Here is a 23,856-nt window from a genome sequence, read left to right on the forward strand (position 1 = left end):
CATTTTACAGATGTGAAGACTGAGTTTCAGAGAGTTACTTAACTTGCTTAAGGCCACACAGCCAGTAAGTGGCGAATCAACAATTAGAACACAGGCCTGCTGAGTTCTTGCTTCCAGTCACTTTACTGCAATAGGCCCCCAGAAGCAGGGCTGGAGTTCAGAAATTCTTTCTAGTGGAGCACCTGTGTCAGGGCTCCTGACCTTCTGATCTGTCCTGAGCCTTACAGATTCTATTCCTCAGGTTTCTCCCCTTATCTTTTCCCTTCCACTTCCGTTTCTTAATCCTCACTCCAGGCCTTCATCAATAGTCCAGGGTGACTTCTCTTCCTGAGACGTTGCTTTGAGCTCAGCACCCCCTACTCCTAAACCACCAGGGCTCCCCAATATCTAGAAAATAAAATTAAAACTTTTATTAGAGGTAACTGTCCCCATGATTCAATTATCTCCACCTGGTCCTTCCCATGACACGTGGGGATAATGGGAACCACAAGTCAAGATGAGGTTTGGGTGGGGACACAGCCAAGCCATTTCAAATGGTTAAATATAATTCTGCATATGCAGCATCGTAAGAAGCTCTATAACCTGGTGGCTAAGACTACAATACAGCCTGTGGACCTAAGCTAACCGGGTTCAAACTCTGGCTCTGCCCCTCACTAACTGTGTGGCCTTGGATGAGTTATTGAATCCTCAATGGTTCCATTTCTCTAATTGGAAAATACAGAGGCTAGGTTTATTGTGACGAATAGTTGAGTTAATACATGTAAGGTACCTGGCACGGAGAAGTTTATAAAAAATGTAACCTATTATCTTATAAAACATCCTTCTTCCTCACTTCGAGATGTCACTTGCTATCTTGTACCTAAGCTGAGCCCTCTCGGTGGAGGCAGTGAGGGTTCTTATGTGTTCTTCTCCGTTCCTGCCTGGCGTGTGTGCAGGGGCTGTTCATGTTGCTGAATTCACCATGGATCACAGGAAGAGGAAAACTTTTTCCAGTAACCTATAGATAAGCTTTCCAAACTGTGATCACCTGGAGCAAACGGAGAGGAAAGGAGATAAACGAGGGGTGTTGAGTGCGGAGTGGAGGAAGGCTCCCTTTATCCTCCCATCACCAACTCCTCCTTCTCTTTAGGCCAGGCTTTTAATCAGGCTCTCCGTGTGCGGTCAGAGCGGGCACAGCCAGCTCCCGTCTCAGCCTCGCGTAGGAAGACCTCCCGGCCTCACCTGAGCGCCCCGCAGCCCTGTGTACCTTCGCTCCCACCCAGGGTCCTGCGGCCCCTCCTCCCAGGATCCAACACTGGGAGCCCACCTGGACCTGGGCTGGCCTCCCTGTCCGCACCTTCCTTCGCAGCCGCCGTCCTCGGGCTTCAGGAATGGCCACACCTCCCGGGGCCCCGCAAGGGTTAAGGCAGCAGAGAGGAGAGGTTTGGGCTGACGTCGCTCTGGCTGAAGGTGGTTCCCCTCAGATGAAGATGGGAGAGCCTGGCGAGCTGAAACCCGAGCTCCCGCTCAGCTGGGGCTCGGGGAGGTCCCTGTAAAAGCCGCCTGCCCCTGGCGTCCCTAGGTCCCTCCTCTCCCTCCCCAGCAGACGCTCGGGCACCAGTCGCGGCAAGGATGGAGCTGGGTTGCTGGACGCAGTTGGGGCTCACTTTTCTTCAGCTCCTTCTCATCTCGTCCTTGCCAAGAGGTACTGTGAGTAGCGTCCGGGACACCCTAGGAGGGAGCATTTTCCTCCTGAGGTCTGCCTGGGAGCAGGACTGGGAGTCTCAGGAGGTGTGGTGTATGTGTGTTTGGGGTGGGGGGGTTGGAAGGGGGTGCTTTTCCAGTGATAATCTTGGGGACTTGGCTGGTGGTGCTGGAACTCCTGTGGCCCTCCCTGAGACTGTGACATGGTTTTGTCATCCCAAATCGTGGGCCTGAACTGTCTCAGGAAAGCGGACCAGCTCCTATTTTATTTGCTCTTTTTATCATTTTAAAAGTACCAAATTGCCTTAGGGAATCAATTCTGAGTTGCCCGCTCTGACTTGCAAAAGCTAAGTTTCCCTTGGAAAGGGCTCCCTCAGAGGTGAGCAGGAAAGAAGGAAGAGAGGGAAAGAAAACGAAAAAGAAAAAGAAAGAAAAGGAAAGAGAGAGAGAGAGAAGGAAGGAAGGAAGGGGAGAGAGAGAGAGAAAGAAAAGAAAGAAAGAAAAGCAAGCAAGCAAGCAAGAAAGCAAGCAAGCAGGGCTTGCTTGGTGTTCTGGTGAATGTTGCTTCACGAAATCCTACAGTCATACCCCTTCAGAGCATATCCAAGCACAGGAGATTGACTCACTCAGCATATATAGACACACTCCCTTTCTGATGAGAGTGAGAAATAAGAAAAAAGCCAAGGTTAAAAGTGCAGATTGTTTCTGGGGATGCACAGGGTTTGTTTTGAAGGAGCTCTGGCTTCTTTGGTTTTCATATGTCATTTTCTAAGCCACAATCCCCAGGTCAAATGGGCTTCTGGGGACAAATGAGGCTGGTACATGACATGGAGATCCAGCTAAGGGCAGAAGCGAGGGAATGGCAGGCTTGTCTTATGACAGCCCGCTTGCTGGTAGGCAGGGAAATGGGAACGTCATAGGAACATCTGTCCTTCTATAGCCCAGGGGTAAGGTGAGACCTCATGAGGTGAGGTGAGGGCAGGCTGAGATGTACAGATATGACCAAATGGGGCAGCTCTGAATAGGGGCAAGCTATGTGTGAGCCTTCGCTGCTTCCCTTCTGTGCTGGTTACCTGTCACCTGAACTCTACCTGAGAGCTGGGTGCTCTGCCGCCGCAAGTAGCTGGCAAGTTCCTGAGAATGAAACAGGCCAGGTGGGGTGGGGAGGATGCTAAATGCAATAGCCTGTATAGAAGGGAAACTCAGCCATGGGCACATCCCTTCATGATCAGCAAAAAACTGAGATACACAAACCCCCCTGCCCTTCATTTTGGTCAAACTTTCCATCTACCTAGAGCCTGCCTGCCCAGGTAGGATGTTGCTTAATGATTTACAATAAAGATGGTGAGTGTTTCATTTGAATTTTGCCTCCATGGTGTCTGGAGCAGCCCAAAGACAATAATAAAGGAAGAAGGAGCCCTTCGTAAGGGCTGGCAGTCCTTACACCAAGGGTAAGTGGGTGACTTTGCATTAAGGCACCTCCCTACTTCATCTTCGCCTTTGGGCATGGTGTCGGTGGACCAGCTCTAGAGGACCTGGTTCTTCTCAGAGTGCCAGGGCTCAGTGGATTCGATTCCTCAGGGTTACCTCAGTGTTCCCCTGCTTCCTTTTTTATTACATGGCAGGTGAGGCTCTTCAAAGTCATAAAAGTTTTAAAAAAATAAAAACACCTGAGCTGCCTCTTTTTCCTAGCCCAGAATCTGAAAAATCCATTTATTTCTGACCCGAGAACCTCTTTTACCTTTGGCTGTGAAAAAGCTTCAGGGAGGATGCACAGTTTGTTGGTGGCTAAACTGCTGCCTGAACCAGAGCGCAGCTTCATGTATTTAGCGAGGATATTTTAGTTGTTGAATGTTTTACTCACATTTCGAGGGAAGACAGAGGAATCGCGTGGAGAAGGAAAATATTTCTTCAAGCAGTGAAGGGAGTCCACTCCCTGCTGGGATGCTGAATCTGGCCCCAGTCGAGAAAAACTTGGAAGCATATTTCCTCTAATTAACTTTTCTAAAAAGAGTATTTGCTGAATTGTAAACATCCATGGGGATGGTACGGGAGAGCGTTGTTGCTCACCGGCATGTGACACATGTTGGGAGGATGAGAATCCAAACACGAGGCCAAGTGATAACACAACATAAACAGAAGCGGGGGAGAAGCCCAACTCCACTGACTTCACCAAATTGCAGTAGCTCTGCCAGTGTGATTCTGCCGAAGAGGAAAATCTCATTTAAAATATGGGACTCTTGGGAATGAAAACTTAATCTGGAGAACTTCATAAGTGTTGCTTCCAACAGACACTAACTTGTGGGGAATGAACATAAATGCAACCAGGGAAGATAATTTGAAGTGCAGATATTCAGTGGGCAGGAAAAGCCAGCTAAGAAAGGAAATGTGGAAAGAAAGCAACGGAGGCGTGTCAAGAAAAATTAGATGTTAGATTACACTGGGATGTGTTGGCAAATTCCCAGGAGAAAGCTAGGAAAATTGGGCCTTCTTGGCAGGGGTGGATTTTTGTGGGGATCATGAAGAGGGTGTTTCCCTAATATATACTCTGAGAGCTCCTGGCATCCCCAACAGGAAAATAATTTAATGATGGGATCATGGAGTTTAGGAGCTGAGAGTGACTTTAGAGATTATTTTAGTATGAGTCCCTCAATTCAGAGGACGAAGAGATTAAACATCAAGCAAACACTTAGTGAACATTTATTAATGTGTCCAGTCTTTGAGCCAAAGGCTTTATGTGCATTAATTCTCAGACCACCCTGAAACGGCATTGCTATTATTATCCCTGTTTTACAGATGAGGTTCAGAGAGGTTCTATGATACACAGAGGTTTAAGGATACACAGGCATGGTTCCTCCAAAAATTGAACATAGAATTACCATTTGATCTAGCAATTCAATTTCTGGGTATATACACAAAAGAATTGAAAGCAGGAACTTGATTAGATATTTTTACATCAACGTTCATAGCAGCATTATTCCCAATAGCCAAAAGGTGGAAACCACCCAAATGTCCATTGGTAAACTGGATGTAGTTTACACCTACAATGGAATATTATTCAGCCTTAAAAATAAAGGATATTCTGATACATGCTATAACACAGATGAACTTTAAGACCTTATGCTAAGTGAAAGAAGCCAGACACAAAAAGACAAATGTTCTGTCATTCCACTTACGTGAAGTACTTAGAATAGTCAAATTCATGTAGACAGAAAGTGGGATGGTAATTGCCGGGGGCCAGGAGAAGGTGGAATGGGAGTTATTATTTGATGGGTACAGAGTTTCAATGTGGAATAGTGAAAAGTTCTGGAGATAGATGGTGGTGATGGTTGCACAATAGTATGAATGTACTTATGCCACTGAACCATGCACTTAAAAACGATTTGAGGCCGGGCGTGGTGGCTCACGCCTGTAATGCTAGCACTTTGGGAGGCCAAGGCGGGTGGGTGAGGTCAGGAGATCAAGACCATCCTGGCTAACACAGTGTGAAACCCTGTCTCTACTAAAAATACAAAAAATTAGCTGGGCGTGGTGGTGGGCGCTTGTAGTCCCAGCTACGCGGGAGGCTGAGGCAGGAGAATGGTGTGAACCCGGGAGGTGGAGCTTGCAGTGAGCCGAGATTGCACCACTGCTCTCCAGCCTGGGCAACAGAGTGAGACTCTGTCTCAAACAAACAAACAAACAAAAAACCCAACCAACCAACCAAACAAAAAAACTATTTGAAAGGTAATTTTTTGTATTTTTCCACAATAAATAAATAAACGACTACACTAGCAGATTAGTGGAGCCCAGGGTGAGCTCAGGCTGTCTAGTTTCTGAACCCAAGTTCTCCCGTTACCTGGAGGACTTACATTCACACATCCAGCATAGGGACTGATTATGCTGACGGACATCTAACTTTGTTAAGGTTTCAGGACGCACATGAAGCAGGGGAGAGAGAGCCCTTGCTAGCTCCTGTTTTAGTGGCATTGTTGCTGTGTCTTGGCTGGCTGTGGCAAAGAGGGAGACTATGCTGATAGACCACAAACTGGCAGCCTTTGGAGCCAAAAGACCTGCAGAAGGTATTTAGTAGGACACAAGTGCTTCAGAGTGTTTTGAACCTGAATGTCTTGAGTTAGGCTGGATCCTCTCTAGGGTCTGACACCCCACTTCTCAACCCATATGTTTGATACCTGCTAATCCCTACTAGCATTTGAAGTTCTGACCTCCCATTTCTGAGAGGGATGGGACAGGAAGGGGGAATGAGAGGGAGAAGATGGAAGGCTGGATGGTGAATGGAGGGAAACAAGGGAGTTAAGCTGCTGAGGACTAATTGGCCAACAGGATTTTTCAGAGCATCTGGTACATCAGACTTTATCAGTGTCTAACATATTTTAATCTGTATATTTCATGGAACATCATCTTACCTATCTCTGTGACCTCTAACTCATTGGTAAAATGTTTTACTTTCATAAATGCCCTTGAGCATGAGCTTTCAGTGGAAACTGAGACAGGGCTGGGTGTTATATCTGGGTCAATTACCTGTGAACAAAGTACCTTAGACATAGGAGCCCAGAAGCAGAGGTGACCTAGAGTGTGTAAGTCCCTCAGGAATATGCAGAAGTCTTGGGGAGGGCTTTAGAATGCCACTGGCATGGACCATCGGGTTGACTTAATCTTATCCACGTCTGGGTTATACTGGCTAGACAGAAATGGCCAAGATAATGGTGCCTGGGACCTAATGACAGGTCTTAAGTCTGAAAATTATTTCCATCTGCCCCACTGGGGTGGCCAATCCTGATGCAAAGGAAAACTTCTCTACCTGCCTCCCCTGAGATCAGCTGTAGAAGCTGCAGTTGATTTGGGGTGTAAGCAAATTGAGAAAAGCGTCATTTCCATGATAAATGAGGGAAGGTTGTGCCCTATTCCCCCCTCATGGGGGAGGAGCTGTCATCCTCACTTTGTGGATATTTGAAAGTAACAAGAGCCCAGCCTCCCTCCCCTCTTATTTTAAAGACGAGGGAAATGCAATGTTTACATTTTCCAGTTCCTGAATTCCAGGGCAGAGAACCCAGAGGCCAGCTGGAAAACTGAAAGCTACCAGATCAGTGGCAGAAACTCTATCAGATTCCAAGCCTGGTCTATGTTTAAGGAATTCTGTTTGTCAGTCATCTCAACACCTGGGCGAGAGCTTTAGATTAAAATGAAGAGAAAGAAGTAAAAAATTCAGGACACACCAGATCTCATACCTATAAACAGAACCACTCCAGGAAGGCAGAGAATTGGAGTTGGCTGGAGATATTCCTCTCTGAATCAGAGTGACTGCTACCCCTACTCAACTCTACCCCTTTTTCTTGGTTGTAATTGTCTGTGAGACAGACTAAGAGCTCATGTGGGTTGAGAGTGGAGTAAGTAGGGGTTGCACATCAGGGCATCTTTACCCTTGATGATAGAATCATCAATGGTGGAAACACCTTTGAAGAGGCTTCCATCCTAGCATACCTAAGGAAATGAATCCCAAGTTTGGCTATCCAAATAATTTATTGAGTTTGTGGTAAACACTAGGCACTCCCCTATATGCTTTTTATATATTTACTTAGTCCTCACCACAAACCTAGGAGGTAAGTACTATTGTTGTTTGCCCCACTTCACATACAAAGGAGCTTAGGCAAAGGGTTTCAGTACCTGCCCGGGTCATATAACTGGATATCCATGTTTTTGAATCCAGTCTGACTCCATAAGGCATGCCCTGAAATACGACACAACACCACTACAGTAAGCAGTAGGTCCAACGGTGGCAGATCTGCTGGCTGTATTTTGGCCAAATGATAAAAAATCATGGTGTTAGTAAAGGAGTCTGATTATCCCTGGAACATCCCAAGTGCCCAGATTGGCCTGCGTCAAGTCATGTGCTCACCTCTGTGGAGGTGGAGTGGATGCAGGAAAAAACAGAGGCATCAGCAGCCCCAGTAGCACCACATGGAACCCAAGAGGAGCCGTTCCCTAGGGGAAACAGGGGTGCCAGGCAGACTGAAAGTCCAACCAGTTTCTGGGATAGTTGTCCACGGTGTCATGTACCTTGCTCTCAGTAGATATGAGAGGTGAGAGTTTCTTTGTCCCATGGTAAATTTTTATCATCCAAATCACGTGTCTGTTTGCAGAGGAACAGAATTGCGAATGAGACCATTTATTTCCAGCGTGGCCCTGACATTGTGTACGTCTGCTCCTTTATGGATGTGTTCTGTGTAAACTCTTAAGCCATGGGATGGGAGGAGCAGCCCTGGAATGAGTAAGGGGGAGCACTTTTCTCCCTTCTTTTTTGGCAAAAATAGTTGATGAATATTGCAGGGGATGGAGACTCAATCCCTTTTACTCTAATCCTAAGATGGGTTTTAACCAATTCATCTCAACTTTGAATGAGGATCTACTATCTACCAGATACCAACGTCCTGGATCTTATATCAGCTATTTAAGGAAGTGGCCCCCTTGGCTGAGCAGCTATGAAGACTACTATTTCTGTCACTCTTCTGTCTCTGGTGTTGGATAAATGCCTTTATTTTTGCAGTCTGGGCATCTTTATCATCGCCTTCTCTGAAGTTCTGGCTGTCTCAGAGGGTTGAATTAGTGGTTTGGCAGCAAGCATCCCTGTAAGTAGAAGTCTGGTCAGTTGACTTGATTGGAAAACCAGGCTGTTGCTGCCAGAACAGAGTGAGGAACACATTTAGCTAACTGTAGCTCAGGGGCGACACAGCAGTTGTCCTCACGCACTGAATTTATGGTGGGTTGAAAAAAATTCCAGCTGGCTTAATGAAAAACCACTGGATGGAGAGGGGATGTTGGGTTGGTTTGCTTGAAATCGAATTGTTTGATGATTCCAAGAAACTAAAGCGTCAATGTTTTTCAAATCCAGTTGCACTTCTATTTACTTTATAATTCCACTGGATGGTATAAGGGAAAAAGACAAAATGAGGCTCTGTGGTCAAACAACTTGAGGTGATCAGACTGATCACCTCAAGTTGTTTGACCACAGAGCCTCTTTTTGTCTTTTTTCCTTATACTATACAGCCGAATTAGTGCTCCGTGGAATACAGTTTGGAAAACTCTGATCTCTCGTCCGTAAGGCATAAGACATGGAATAATATCTCACCATTAAAGAGGAAAGAGTAAGAAGGGAATTTGAAAATCTAAGAAACATGGGCTTCCCTTTAGACTTTTGCATCCACCATGGGATCCCTCCTTAGAAGTTAACGAGAATGATGGAGAACACCTGAAATGTCCTAGGACAAGGTGCCTGGGCTTAGCTTCTACCTGGTATCATCTACTCCTACAATTTTCAACCTACCTTTGCTTACTTGGATACAAGCAGAAGGGAGGACATGGCTGGTGGTAAAAAATCCTTTTTACAACACTTTTTGTTCTGGCTTTTTGCCTCCCAGGGGGTTAACTGCCTGCTTCTCAATGGTGTTCAGCCTCCCTTTTGGGCAAGCCTGATTCTCTGGCCAATCCACTGATAGAACACAATGGGTAAGTATCTCAAGCCCTCATGGAAATGAGATACAAATTGCAGTCAACAAAAATATTCACTAATGGACCCAGTGGATTCCTCTTTCTGTACAATAGAGACTCTGAAAAGTCACAGCAAGAGAAGATTCTAACATCAGTCTTTGTCGCAAATAGCTTTCACGCTGGGAATCACACATGCTCCCATGTCCATATTCATGTATTTATTCAGTAATCCTTATCAAGCCCCTATCAGGTGCCAGGCATGGTTATAGGTGTTGGGTATATCAAGATGAATAGGACAAAGTCCTTTTTCTGAAGGCACTTGCAATCTACTGAGAGAACTTATGGTTCAACTTGGCATTTCCCAAAGTGGGTTTCAGGAAATGCTAATCCTGGGAGACAGTCAGCAAAAGTAAACAGAATCCAGGATGTTATGATGAAATAAGTCTGGGGGATTTGAAGATTGTAGACTCTGCAGAGTCCTGCAGTAAAGAAAGCTATAATTCATTTTTACAATGAAACATTTCACAAAGTTGTTTAGCCACAGAGCCTCTTTTTGTCTTTTTACCTTATGCCATCCAGCGGAATTAGTACTTCATGAAATACAGTTTGGAAAACTCTGATCTCTTGCCCATAAGGCATGAAACATGGAAGGATATCTCACCATTACAGAGGAAAGGATAAGAAGGGACTTTGAAAGTCTAAGAATCATGGGCCTCTCTTCAGACTTTTGCTGAGGTATGGGTAGGAAGTCTGATGTCCTCATCACTTAACATTTGCTGAGATGTTGAAAGGGCCATGGAGATGATGGCACATCCATGTTCCTATAAGAAAGGTTCTCGCCAGCGCTAATCGGTTTGGGCTGTGGAGAAAACTCATTTCCTGTATTCCAGGTGCTTGTAGTAATGTGAGTGGTCTGGGATCACTTGGCAAACTGAGGTGTGAATCTCATTAGCACGCCTGATGATGTGGCAGTCTGGGGGAGTGAGAAGAGCTGTGCCTTGACTTCCCAGCTAGATGTATCATGTCAGATACAATTATCGTCAGTCTACAGAGGATATTTGAGCATCCTTCTAATCCCTGGGACATTGAATCTAGGGTCTAATCACTCCCCTCCCCAGCCTCTTTTTTCCCCTCCCCTCCCCCAGAGGCTTTGTCAATCCCTTGCGATTATTTGTTTGAGGTGCCCCCTGCATTGTCACTGTTTCTACCTGATTGATATTTTATCAGATCATGATCGACTACCAAACATTTGACTACAATGTAAAGTAAGAATTGTGGTCCAATTTGTGGTCAAAATTACTCTTGTGTTTGCCAGTTCTGGTAGAGCCCAGTCACTGTGACCCTGATTTGCACAACCTGAAAGTGGTCTGTCTGTTTACACTGGGGCTGTATCCCACAGAGACAGCATATGGGTTTGAGCTGTTCGTTGACCCCTTGTTTGTTGTTTGTGGGACCTTCTTTATTCCTGCCTTTGCTAAATACTGTTCTTGTTGTCACGCAACACAGTTTTTCCCTTGGCCCTAGCATTGTGTGCCTTTTCTCTCTGCCCGGACTTGTTTCAGACAGGATGACTGCAGTGACAATGGATGAGGAATGAAACCAGCTGCTCCTTAAAGGGCATCTTGCCTAGGTGGATTTTGGGAAGCTATGATCTTCTCAGCCCCCACTGAATATATATTGAATTCATCTTTGATACATATTTCTTGGAATGGATATACGTTTACATGTGCATGCACGCAGAATAATAAAAGTAGGCATAAGAGGTGCATATTTCTGTGTGTATATGTATGTATGTGCACATGCATGGGGTATAAAGCATTGTGGTTTGAAACACTGATCAGGGTTTGAATCCTGGCTCTGTCATTTATGGCTAGTTTTATTCAGCAAGTTACTTCCCCTCACTGATGTGGCCCTATCACCTTCCAATCTGCAGACTGAGGATAATTGTATCTATATCATAGGTTGACTGCAGGTATTAAATGAGATAATCCATTTAGCATACTTAGCGTAGTGCCTGGCAAAATGGGAAAACTTGAGAAATTAAAGTTGTCACATACTCCTCCCGTTCCTTCTCATACTGTTCCCACTAACACAAGTTTCACAAGGAATTGAGAAGGAATGATACTGGGTGTTTCCATCTATAGTTTGATGAAACTTACATGATCCTCATGAGGCTCCCTTTTTCAGGCCAAAGTCCCATTCTACACATCGGTGACTGTCAGAAAGAGAGAAAAAAAGAATCCCAAAAGACTTGTCATACGTCTATCTGTTGACACTTGCTCTCTCTCTGGTTTTAATATGCATCCACCTTCCAGCCTGAGGAGAAATGCCTTCCACATGCCATGGCTTCATTTCTTTGTGTTTGAAATAGGGCTGGTGGCAGGTTCTTGTAGGCACGTGAGGGATAATATCTTATAGAACAGGTGGTTCTGGGCTAATGATGTTCCACCCCAAACACTGAGGCCCCCTTAAAAGTCTGCAGATGAGACGTTGCTCATGACCATCCACCTGTTATAATTCAAGTTTAGAGCCAGCCAGGAATCCTTAGGCAAAAAGAAGTTTCCCTTGATCTTGTTCTAGCTTGCAGAGCTGGGGGAGGTAACTATAATAAGGACTAGCCTGCCTAAAGCTGCTGTCAGCTCAGGACTTCGGGACCCATTGGACATACCATTACAAATGCATCACCCTGGCTCAACATTTTTCTACACTTGACATCTGTTGTTGGCCAGCTGCCTTTGGTAGACAGAAAATCTGGCTTTGGCTTTGCATAGGGGAATCTGGATAGGAGGACAGTAACAGTAATTCTGGAAGCTTTTGGCAAAGAGGTAGACCATGGCAGATCAAGACCCCTGCTGTAGTCCTAATGCACTCTGACTCAGAAAGATTTTAAAGTGTGCAAGACTGGGAACAGGTGGGATAGTTTGTAAAATTCTTGGGTCTTGGGAAAACGAGATTGGATTTTTAGGGTATAGCTTATATTTCATTGTTTTTAATGTAGTCATTCTAGTGCTTTGATTGATATAATATTTGCTGAATTGTATTGCCAAGTTTTATTTATCTGTTTTTGAGGCTGGATCTTGCTCTGTCACCTAGGCTGAAGTGCAGTGGCACAATCATGGTTCACTGCAGCCTTGACCTCCTGGGCTCAAGTGATCCTCCCACCTCAGCCTCCTAAGTAGCTGGGACCACAGATGTATACCACTGTGCCCAGTTAATTTTTTAATTTTTTTGTAGAAACTGGGGGCGGGGGTGTGGTGGGGGTTGGGTTTGCTATGTTGCCTAGGCTGGTCTCAAACTTCTGACCTCAAGCCATTCCCCGCCACAGCCTCCCAAAGCTCTAGGATTACAGGCATGAGCCATCACACCTGGCTGCCAAGTATTTTTAGATGCATTATTCAATTATTTTTTTCGGTAACCAGTGCTAATAAAAATAAGACCTATTCAGCTCGTATTCCAACATTTGAAATAATCCAGAAGCAGCTGTCCTTCAATGATTTCGAGCACCACAGTTGTTGAGGATAATGGCAACTGGGGGCTCCTCCAAACTCCTAGAGTTTGGGTTTTGTTCCCTTTGGATATGGATGTAGAATTTCTGTTTTTAAAGTAAAGCAGCAGGGGGCAAGATAAATGGAAGAGGGATTAGAGAAAAGGGACCAGGAAAGGCAAAAGCAAGTGGGTGGAGCCCAGAATGCCATGATATAAACCTGAACAGACTGCTTGAAAAGGCCATGTATGTGTGGGCCCCTGGAGGAGACATTACATCTCGCCTCCTTCGCTCCCTTGCCATCTGTGTCTTTTTCTATTCTGCAGAGAATAAGGGTAATGTCTGATAAATATGTATTTTTTTCTTCAAAAACCCTTTATGCTCGTTGTGTTTTTTCAACTTCAGTGACATCAACAATCTCATCCCTGTGCCTCCATCCTCTTGAAGCTTTGGGGAAATGCCATGGCAAGCTGTCTTGTCCATGGTTGTCCAGCAGCATAAAGGAGGGGCAGATGCCGTGGATGTGGGTCCAGAGTATAGCCCAGAAGGTCAGAATCCCTTTCAAGGCCACTAAGAAGTCAGGGTTATTATCCTTCATCTTTAGATAAAGTTCATCTTTACGTGGACTGGAGGGAAGGTACCTTTCTTGGTAACACATTCTCCTGGAAATAGTAAAAGCAGCATCATAGGGCTGTGATTCTTAAAGGAATATGCTTATTTGAAAGGTAGAGACTTAGCTCTTACCTCCAGAGATTCTGAGGGAAGAGGTCTGGTCTTTGGTCCAGGAATAAGACTTTTAAACAAGCATCACAGGTAGTTTCAATACAGGTGGTCTGGAGAGAGTGTTGTAAGTGAGAACATGGGCTTCTGATGCACACAGACTCAGTCCCAGCTCCGCCACTTACTGTGTAACCTTAAGGTACTTAATCTTTCTGTGCCTTGATTTCTTTATATATAAAATGCAAGATAGTAATGCAATTGTGTCGACTAAATGAAAGAACACAGAGAAACACACGGAAAGCACTCAGCATGGTGTCTGGCTCAGAGCAAGCTCTCCATGTAAGTTTATTGCTGTTGTTGCCATTCAGAATGATGAATGACATACCTGAGAGCCAGACCAGCATGATGGTTAATGCTCTCTGACTCTGGAAACAGCCTACTTGGATTTGAATTCTATCTCTGCTACTTACTGCTTGTGAGTATTTAACCCCTCTGAACCTCAGTTTTCTCATCTATAAGATAGAAGTGTTAATTGTCCCTATGCTATAGGGTCGTTGTAATGATTAAATGAGATGATATAGATGAACAACCTAGAACTGTGTCTGGTATATAGAAAGTGCTGTGAAGGTGTTTGCTATTATTATCTGAAACAGGTTATTCATGAACCATTTTCAGTGATTTCAGAGTATAGCGATATCTCCCCTAAACTTTCCTTTGGTGTCACCATTGGAAGCAGAGTTCTGTTCTGAATAGACTACTGATATGACTCAGAGCATGATTGTTGATCTTAAATATGATAGTAACACTGAGTGCTTACTGAGCACCCTGCTAGCCACTTTCCTTTTTTATTTTTAATTTTTTTTTTAGACAGGGTCTCACTCTGTCACCCAGGCTGGAGTGCAGTGGTGTGATCACAACTCACTGCAGCCTTGACCTCCCAGGCACATGCAATTCTTTCACCTCAGCCTCCTGAGTAGTTGGGACTACAGGCACGTGGGACTGTGCCCAGCTAATTTTTATACTTTTAAAGACAGGATCTCACTATGCTGTCCAGGCGGGTGTCAAACTCCTGGGCTCAAGAGATCCTCCAGCTTCAGTCTCCCAAAAATGCTTGGGTTACAGGCATGAACCACCCTGCCCGGCCTAACCATTTTCCTTTTATTAGGTTTTGTATACTCATCACAACCATGAAGAAGTGCTATTATTACCCACATTTCACAGACGAGAAAACTAGGAAGTTTAGTGACTCTCCCAAGGCCACCTAGGAACTGGTGGAGCTGGGATTCAAATTTGGGCAGCCTCATTCCTAGATGTTTCTACTCACCAATGCTGCTTTCTTCAACTGTAAAGTCAGAGGCATGAACTCTCAAGAACCGATGTATTGTGTTGGAAAGAGCAAGGCTTTGTCCCTAAAAAGCTGAGTTCTGATCTTTCTTTTCACCTGAAAGCTGGGGCAATTTATTTACCCTCTTTCCTTATCTACTAAATGAAGAAAATAACCTACTTCAAAGGGTGGTTATGAGAATGTAATGAGCTAGTATGTGTCAAGGGCTCATATATATTCTTAGTGGGTGCTGGAAGTAGAGGAGGATGAATGAAAAGCCTCAGTGTGAGGTACTGTGCTTAATAAAGGGTGAGAAAGGAAAGAAAGCAACACATTCATTTTCACTCCTTTACCTCTCCCCAGGGTACATGATCAAAAATCAGATTTCTAGCAAATCCATTGAAAATTTTATCACTCCTGGTACCCAAACAGGGGGTGATGAAGGCCTTGACTCTCCAGCTGTCAATATGCTATTAACAGGAGCAGTTGTGAGAAGGAAGGAGAAGACTGAGGTCACCTAGGTTGAGATGCAACCAGGATGGACCGAGGGTCACTTGGTGACTGGTTGGCTGTCAAAAGCTTAGGGGAGGGATAGAATCACCAAGGGCCCCAGCAAGCAACCCTCTGACTCACAGTCTCATGGTTCCTGCCTGGCCTTGTCGGTGTCATCAGCCCCATGGAGCCAGTGGTCAGATCCTCCAGTGGTTAGGAATGTTGTGTGCTGTTTAGACATCAATACCAGAGATTCAGACAGCACAAGATGAGGGGGCAGTGAGTAGGGATGGGTGAGGAGCCCAAGTTGCCTAGCTGTATCTCTCTCTGATTCCTATGTCCTTTTTTCTCCCTCTGGTCTCAGAAGGTTTATAGAATGCAGACGGTAAAAATAAAACCCCAGTAGAAATTTTAATTAAATGTGGTTAGAAGGGAGAGCTGTGGGGTTTTTGGTGGACTCAAAGGTAGGTTTTCACATCAAGGAAGAGGAGCAGGCACATGACAAAAGTGTCTTTCTTTGCCACCTTCTGGGGTGGTCTTGGCCAGGGCCTTTAGTCTGACATGTGATGTTTCTATCCGGTCTGGAACAGCCTGACCTTTATGTTCATACAGAATCCTCAGAGTCTTTTCAGGTTGACCTTAACAGCCATCATGGCAACATATTTTCTTAAAATATAATGTTGAAGACATTGCACTTGCAGACTATGCCTGAGGGGCACATTTGCTGCTCCTGTCCTTCTGCACAGCTAAGCCCCTGCTGTTTGAGGGATTACATGCTTCTCCATTTGTCAGCAGTAGAAACAGACCAGTATTGGATAGTCGTAAAGCACATTTTGTCAGCCTGGTGAGGGGCTGTGCAAGATGATGATGATGATGATGATGACAGCTTTCTTTCACTCACTCATTCATTCGTTTACCAAATATATGAAAGCTGAACCTGTGCCAATTGGTCAGCATTGTTTTCATTGACTTGCTATTCTCATTGATAAAACAGGACCAAGAGGTTAAATGTCTTACATTTGCCAAAGTGAATTCTGGAATAAATAGGGCTGGACTAATATAACTGGACTTCCCACTTTAGATAGGAGATACCAGTATGGCTGCCCATAGCCATGGAAGTTGAGAGAAGTGTTTGGACTTATGATGCCAAAATACTTTGCAACTCTGTTAATTTTTTTTACCCTGATTTTAGAGAGGGGATCAGGGGAGCACTTGCACACATAGAATAATTATGCAGCAATTTAAAATTTCTTGTAAAGACTATTCAGTGCCAAGAGAAAATGTTCATGATACAAGAAAAAAAAAGCAACTTATAAAATAAAACAATTTTGAGAGGTAATAAGACTCTATGTTTATACATTTGTTAATACCTACATGTGGATATATATGCCCATTGAAAACATGACTTGAAGGATAGACATCAAAATGTTGACATTATTTTGAATACCTTTAATTTCCTTATTTAGACTTTCCTTCATTTTCCAAAGATTTTCACAAGGAACTCTTTTTTTGGGGGGGAATAAAAAGTGTACTGGTTTTTTTGGGGGTGGGTGCGGGGAGGGTTGTGCAGGGATGATTAGGCAGAGCACAGAGAATTCTTAGGGCAGTAAAACCGCTCTGTAGGATACTCTAATGGTGAGTACATGACATTATACATTTTTCCAAACCCATAGAATGTACAAGACCAAGAGTGAACCCTAATGTAAACTGTGGGCTCCAGTGATAATGGTGAGTCCATGTAGGTCATCAGTTGTAATAAATGCACAACTCTAGTGGGGATGTTGATAATGGGGAGGCTGTGCAATTGTGGGAGAAAGGGTATGTGGGGAATTTCTATGCCTTCCTCTCAATTTTGCTGTGAACCTAAAATTGCTCAAAAATGAAGGCTTAAGTGTTTTATAAAGAAAAAAGTATTTTATCCAATGGAAGAGCTAGTGATGAATGAATGCGTGTAGCACCCAGAACTCCCTAAGCTTGATTTTGCTGTGTGATCATGGGCATATGCTTGCTTTCTCAGTGACTTGGTTTATCCCAGTGTGGAGTCTATGAGTTCTTTGTGTTTTCTTTGTGCTTATTCACTGGGAAGCACTGACAAGGTAAAATTTATTTGCAGCTTTCATAAGGCTTTGCCTTTAAATGTGAAAAGCAAAGTAAAGTTTGCTCAATTCCAGTAGCTGGTAAAACTACAAGTTGGCCAGCTGTTTCCCCCTAAGTAGCAGGCTTGTTCACTGCCCGCTCCCTACCCCTGGAATTCTGTGGACCCGTCTTTTCTCCCAGAATTAATTCTCTAAAGAAAGATTATTTGGTATTTCTCTTTGTTTCAATAAATAAGACCAACTCTTCCCTACTTCACCCTTTTCTTCACTGGTAAAGTGAAGGAGATGGGTTAAATAATTTTAATTTAAAATAAAACTTATTAGCAACTTAACTAGATCATTTTGAAGATTAAATTGTATTAAGAATTTAAAAACATTTTAGCTAAAATAATGTTAAATTGCTTTAGCATACATATAAGAAAACATGCAATAATTTCTATTGCCGTTGATATTGCTCTAAATGCTAGTTTGGGAACTGGCCCTTACCGCCACATTGAAATTCCCTGAAATTCGTACAGCTGAAGCCAAATGGCCAATGTGACCTTTCCACAAATGTAATTCTGATAAATGGAGGAAAAAAAATGCAAGCAACAAGATGTTGTCTATTTATTGCATTTTAAAATATCTTTAGCTGGTTAACTTGAAAATTTCTCAAAATATATTTCATGTATCTATTTCTTACATATTCATTTTTTGGGGTACTTTTCTGTCTCTGTTCAAGCTGGGAGAGAAAGAGGGATAGTGGATTTATCAAACCAGAGGGGAAGGAGCAAAGTTACAAAATCATCCAAACCATCACCTCCTTATTGCTGGGAACTGGTTTTATTTTTGCAAATATAGTCATGTGCTATTTAATGACATTTTGGTCAATGACAGACTGCATATATGATGGTGTTCTCGTAAGTTTATAATAGAGGGCACTATTCATAATAGCAAAGACATGGAGTCAACCTAAATGCCCATCAATGGTAGACTGGATAAAGAAAATGTGGTACATATACACTATGGAATACTACACAGCCATAAAAAATCATATAATGTCCTTCACAACCACGTGGATGGAGCTGGAGGCCACTATCCTAAGTCAACTAACACAAGAACAGAAAACCAAACTGCATGTTCTCACTTATAAGTGGGAGTTAAACACTGAGTACACATGGATACAAACAAGGGAACAAAGGACACTGGGGCCTACTTGCAGATGGAGGGCGGGAGGAGAATGAGCATAAAAAAATATCACTTAGGTACTATGCTTATTACCTGGGTTATGAAATAATCTGTACATCAAACCCGCATGATACATAGTTTACCTACATAAAAAAGCTGTGCATGTACCCCTGACCCTGAATAAAAGTTAAAAAAAAAAAGATTATAATGGAGGTTCCTGTTTCCAAAATGGTGGCATAGAAGCAAGCTAGCTTCACTCTCCTGACACAAAACCGAAAATAAGTATATAGCACTGAGATTTTTAGCAGCAAAGTCCCAGAACTCAAATATGAGGATAACTGAGTTTCAAGGGCTACAAAGAATTGCAAAAAACTCCGAGCAGATGGTAAGAGAATTGAACTTCTTTATCGATAATGTCCCTCTCCACAGTCTTCCCAGCACGAGGCATATTGAAAATTTTCTTCTGACTCATGGTTTCTACACTGGAAAAACTGATATTGAGGCGGATAACCAGCTTCCCCACCATCTTGGGTTCTTTGACAGGAGATCGTTTCCTGCCTCAAAGTGCACAGGAAGCATTTAAGTACCTGAAGGGAAAAATATCCCTGGCAACAGCCAGAGATAAGCCAGAGAAAGGACTACCATCCACAGCCCTGGAAACTCTGCTCTTCAACTCGGCCAAAAGAAACACCAAATCAGAGTGGTGATTCAGTGACACTATGCTGCAGGAGGTACATCTACAAGTTCCCCAGGCATGAACTCCTAGCCAGCCTTTCAAAACTATTGGGGTATTCCTTTTGGGAATTCCCCAATTTGGAACAGGCAGTGTTTTGTTTGTTTACTAGAGCCAAGGCAAATCTGGGCTTAAGACACCATCTACTGCCCAAAAAGAAGCAGCAATTCAGCAGGAAGGAAAAAAAAAAAAAGATTTCAATAGGTAAATTACAAAGAATCTCTAAGCAAACATACCCAATAAAAAATAAGGCATTCAGAGAAGACTAAAATAAATAATCCTTCAATGCAAAAACAAAGATGTGCATCCACAAAAAACAACAGCAAACAGGGAACCATGACTTCCCCAAATGGACAAAACAAGGAACAGTGACTGACCCTAATGAGATGGCAATATGTGAGCTCTGACCAGTAATTTAAAATAGCAGTTTTAGAGAATCTCAGTGATTTCTAAGATAACACAGAATATTCATTCAGAAATTTATCAGAAAAATTTCACAAGAGATTGAATAATAACAAAAAAACCAAACAGAAATCTTGGAACTGAGAAATACATCTGCTGAACTGAAAAATTTATTTGAAGCTTTCAACAGCAGAATGGATCATGCAGAGGAAAGAATCAGTGAGTTTGAAGTCGGGCTATTTGAGGCCGGGCATGGTGGCTCACACCTGTAATCCCAGTGCTTTGGGAGGCCGAGGTGGGCAGATCACCTGAGGTCGGGAGTTCAAGACCAGCCTGACTCACATGGAGAAACCCCATCTCTACTAAAAATACAAAATTAGCTGGGCTTGGTGGTGCATGCTTATAATCCCAGCTACTTGGAAAGGCTGAGGCAGGAGAACCGCTTGAACCTGGGAGGTGAAGGTTGCGGCGAGCCGAGATTGCACCATTGCACTCCAGCCTGGGCAACAAGAGCAAAACTCTGTTAAAAAAAAAAAAAAAAAAAAAAAAAAGGAAAAAACAAAGTCAGGCTATTTGAAAATAGAGGAGAAAAAAGAAAGAAAAGGAACAAAGATTATTTGTACAATATAGAAAATTACCTCAAAAGAATAAATCTAAGAATTATTGGTATCCAAGAGAGAGTCAAGCAAGAGCAAGGAGTAGAAAGCTTATAAAAAAAAAATAATAACAAAAACCTTTCCAAACTTAAGAAAGATATAAATATCCACATGCAGGAAGGTCAGAGAACACCAAACAGGTATGACCCAAATAAGACTACCCTAAGGCATATGCTAATCAGACTCTTAAAAGTCAAGGACAAAGAGGGGACCCTGAAACCAGTAAGAGAAAAGAAGCAAATAACATATAAAGGGAGCTCCAATTTGTCTGACAACAGACTTCTGAATGGAAACCACTCAGGTCATGGAGGAGGAGGATAACATATTCAAAGTGCTGAAAACAAACAAACAAACCCTGTCACCCAAGAATATGGCATCCAGCAAATCTACCCTTTGAATATGAAAGAGAGATAAAGTCTTTCTGAGATAAACAAAAGGTGAGAGAATTACCACCACCAGACCCATCTTACAAGAAATGCTAAGGGGAGTTCTTTACTCTGAAAGAAGAAGAGGAAAAAAAAAACACTAACATGCAAAAAAAAAAAAAAAAAATTGAAGTTATAAAACCCACTGGTAAAATTAAATACACAGATAACCCTAGAATACTCTAATATTAAAATTGTGGTGGGTCATTCACTCATAACTCTAGTATGACACCTAAGAGACAAATCTGTCAAAAACAATAATATTACAGCAACTGGTTAAGAAATAGGCACTGTAAAAATATGTAAATCGAGACAACAAAAAGTCAAAATTTGGGAGGGATGGGATTAAATTGTAGAATTTTTTAAAGGCTGTTTTCTTTCCTTGTTCCTGTTCTTTTTTAGTGATACAAAGTAAGTTGTCATCTGTTTAAATAATTTGTTATATCTATAAGATATTTTTGTAAACCTCATGGTAACTCAATGAAAAAAAGACTATAATAGATACACTAAAAATAAAAAGCAATGAATTCAAACATACCACCCAAGAATAACCCTTAACCACAAAGGAAGACAGTAAAAAAGGACAAAGGAAGAGATGAGTTACATGACAAACAGAGAACAAGCCACAAAATGGCAATAGTAAGTCCTTACTTATCAATAACAACTCTAAATTTACATGAGCTCAATTCTCCAAAATTGAAAGACATAGAATGACTAAAAGAATAAGAAACAAAGCTCAATTATATGCTGCCTACAAGAAACTCACCTCACTTATACAGATACAGACTGAATGTGAAGGGATGGAAAAAGAAATTCTATGCAAGTAGAAACCAAAAAAGAGCAAGAGTAGTTATACTTCCATTAGATAGAAGTAGCATACTTCTTCTATCAGATAGAAATAGCATGCCTGTTAAATACTGTGAAAACAGACAAAGAAGGTCACTATATAATATGAAGAAGTCAATTCAGCAAGAGGATATAACAATTATAAATATCTATGCACCCAACAATGTATGCACCCAAAAATAGAGCACCCAAGTATATAAAGAAAACATTAATATATCTAAAGGGAGAGATAGACTGCAATACAATAACAGTAGGGTACTTCAACACCCCACTCCCTGTAGTGGATAGATCATTCAATCAAAAAACAAAGAAACATTGGAGTTAAACTACACAGTAGACTAAATGAACCTAACTGACATTTACCCAGCAGATTTTACCCAATTGCTACAGAATGCACATTATTTTCATCAGAACATGAAACAGTCTCCAGAATAGACCATATCTTAGGCATTAAAGCAACTCTTCAACAAATTCAAAACAGTCGAAATTATATCAGTTATCTTTTCTGACTATAGTGGAATAAAACTAGAAATAAATAACAAGAGGAACCTTGGAAAATATGTAAATACATGGAAATTAAACAGTGTGCCCATGAATGACCAAGAGGTCAATAAAGAAATTAAGAAAGAAATATAAAAATTTCTTCAACCAGAATAGGAACAGCTCCAGCCTCCAGCTCCCAGTGTGAGCGACACAGAAGACGGTTGATTTCTGCATTTCCAACTGAGGTACCGGGTTCATCTCACTGGGCCGTGTCGGACAGTTGGTGCAGGACAGTGGTTGCAGCCCAAGGAGCAAGAGCCAAAGCAGGGTGAGGCATCACCTCACCCAGGAAGCGCAAGGGGGAAGGGAATTCCTTTTCCTAGCCAAGGGAAACCATGACATGCAACACCTGGAAAATCAGGTCACTCCCACCCTAATACTGTGCTTTTCCAAGGGTCTTAGCAAATGGCACACCAGGAGATTATATCCCACACCTGGCTTGGAGGATCCCACGCCCATGGAGGCTCCCTCATTGCTAGCACAGCAGTCTGAGATATAACTGCAAGGTGGCAGTGAGGCTGGGGGAGTGGCGCCTACCATTGCTGAGGCTTCAGTAGGTAAACAAAGCTTCTGGGAAGCTCGAACTGAGTGGAGCCCACTGCAGCTCAAGGAGGCCTACCTGCCTGTGTAGACTCCACCTCTGGGGACAGGGCATAGCTAAACAAAAAGCAGCAGAAACCTCTGCAGATGTAAATGTCCCTATCTGACAGCTTTGAATAGAGTGGTGATTTTCCCAACACAGAGGCTGAGATCTGAGAACGGAGAGACTGCCTGCTCAAGTGGGTCCCTGACCCCCGAGTAGCCTAACTGAGAGAGCCTAACTGGGAGTAGCCTAACTGGAGTGGACCTCAAGCAAACTCCAATAGACCTGCAGCTAAGGGTCCTGACTGTTAGAAGGAAAACTAACAAACAGAAAGGACATCCACACCAAAACTGTATCTGTACATCAGCATCATCAAAGACCAAAGGTAAATAAAACCCCAAAGATGGGGAAAAAGCAGTGCAGAAAAGCTCAAAATTCAAAAAATCAGAGCACCTTTCCCCCTCCAAAGGAACGCAGTTCTTGGCCAGCAATGGAACAAAGCTGGACGGAGAATGACTTTGATGAGTTAAGAGAAGAAGGCTTCAGTCCATCAAACTTCTCAGAGCTTAAGGAGGAACTACGAACCCAGTGCAAAGAAACTAAAAAACCTTGAAAAGAGATTTGACGAATGGATAATTAGAATAACCAGTGCAGAGAAGTCCATAAACGACCTGATAGAGATGAAAACCATGACACGAGAACTACGTGACAAATGCACAAGCTTCAGTAACTGACTCGATCAACTGGAAGAAAGATTATCAGAGATTGAAGATCAAATGAATAAAATGAAGTGAGAAGAGAAGTTTAGAGAAAAAAGAGTAAAAAGAAATGAACAAAGCCTCCAAGAAATATGGGATTATGTGAAAAGACCAAATCTACGTCTGATTGGTGTACCTGAAAGTGACGGGGAGAGTGGAACCAAGTTGGAAAACACTCTGCAGGATATTATCCAGGAGAACTTCCCCAACCTAGCAAGGCAGGCCAACATCCAAATTCAGGAAATACAGAGAACACCACAAAGATACTCCTCGAGAAGAGCAACTCCAAGACACATAATTGTCATATTCACCAAAGTTGAAATGAAGGAAAAAATGTTAAGGGCAGCCAGAGAGAAAGGTCGGGTTACCTACAAAGGGAAGCCCATCAGACTAACAGCAGAACTCAAACAAATTTACAGAAAGAAACAACCCCATCAAAAAGTGGGCAAGGGATATGAA

General features: G+C 42.9%; 1 protein-coding gene across 2 annotated transcripts in view; it reads left to right on the forward strand.

Moving 5' to 3' along the window:
• Positions 1–1,461: 1,461 nt before the first annotated feature.
• The window catches only part of PAMR1 (peptidase domain containing associated with muscle regeneration 1), a 99,360-nt gene continuing 76,965 nt past the window's right edge, over positions 1,462–23,856 (forward strand). For both annotated transcript variants that reach the window (XM_005578185.4, XM_005578186.4), the window contains exon 1: positions 1,462–1,684. In XM_005578185.4, the coding sequence (XP_005578242.3) occupies positions 1,612–1,684 (73 nt within the window). In that variant the 5' untranslated portion in view covers positions 1,462–1,611. The remainder of the gene's footprint in view (positions 1,685–23,856) is intronic.

The sequence above is a fragment of the Macaca fascicularis genome, chromosome 14 (genome assembly GCF_037993035.2).
Source record: "Macaca fascicularis isolate 582-1 chromosome 14, T2T-MFA8v1.1".
Taxonomy (NCBI): domain Eukaryota; kingdom Metazoa; phylum Chordata; class Mammalia; order Primates; family Cercopithecidae; genus Macaca; species Macaca fascicularis.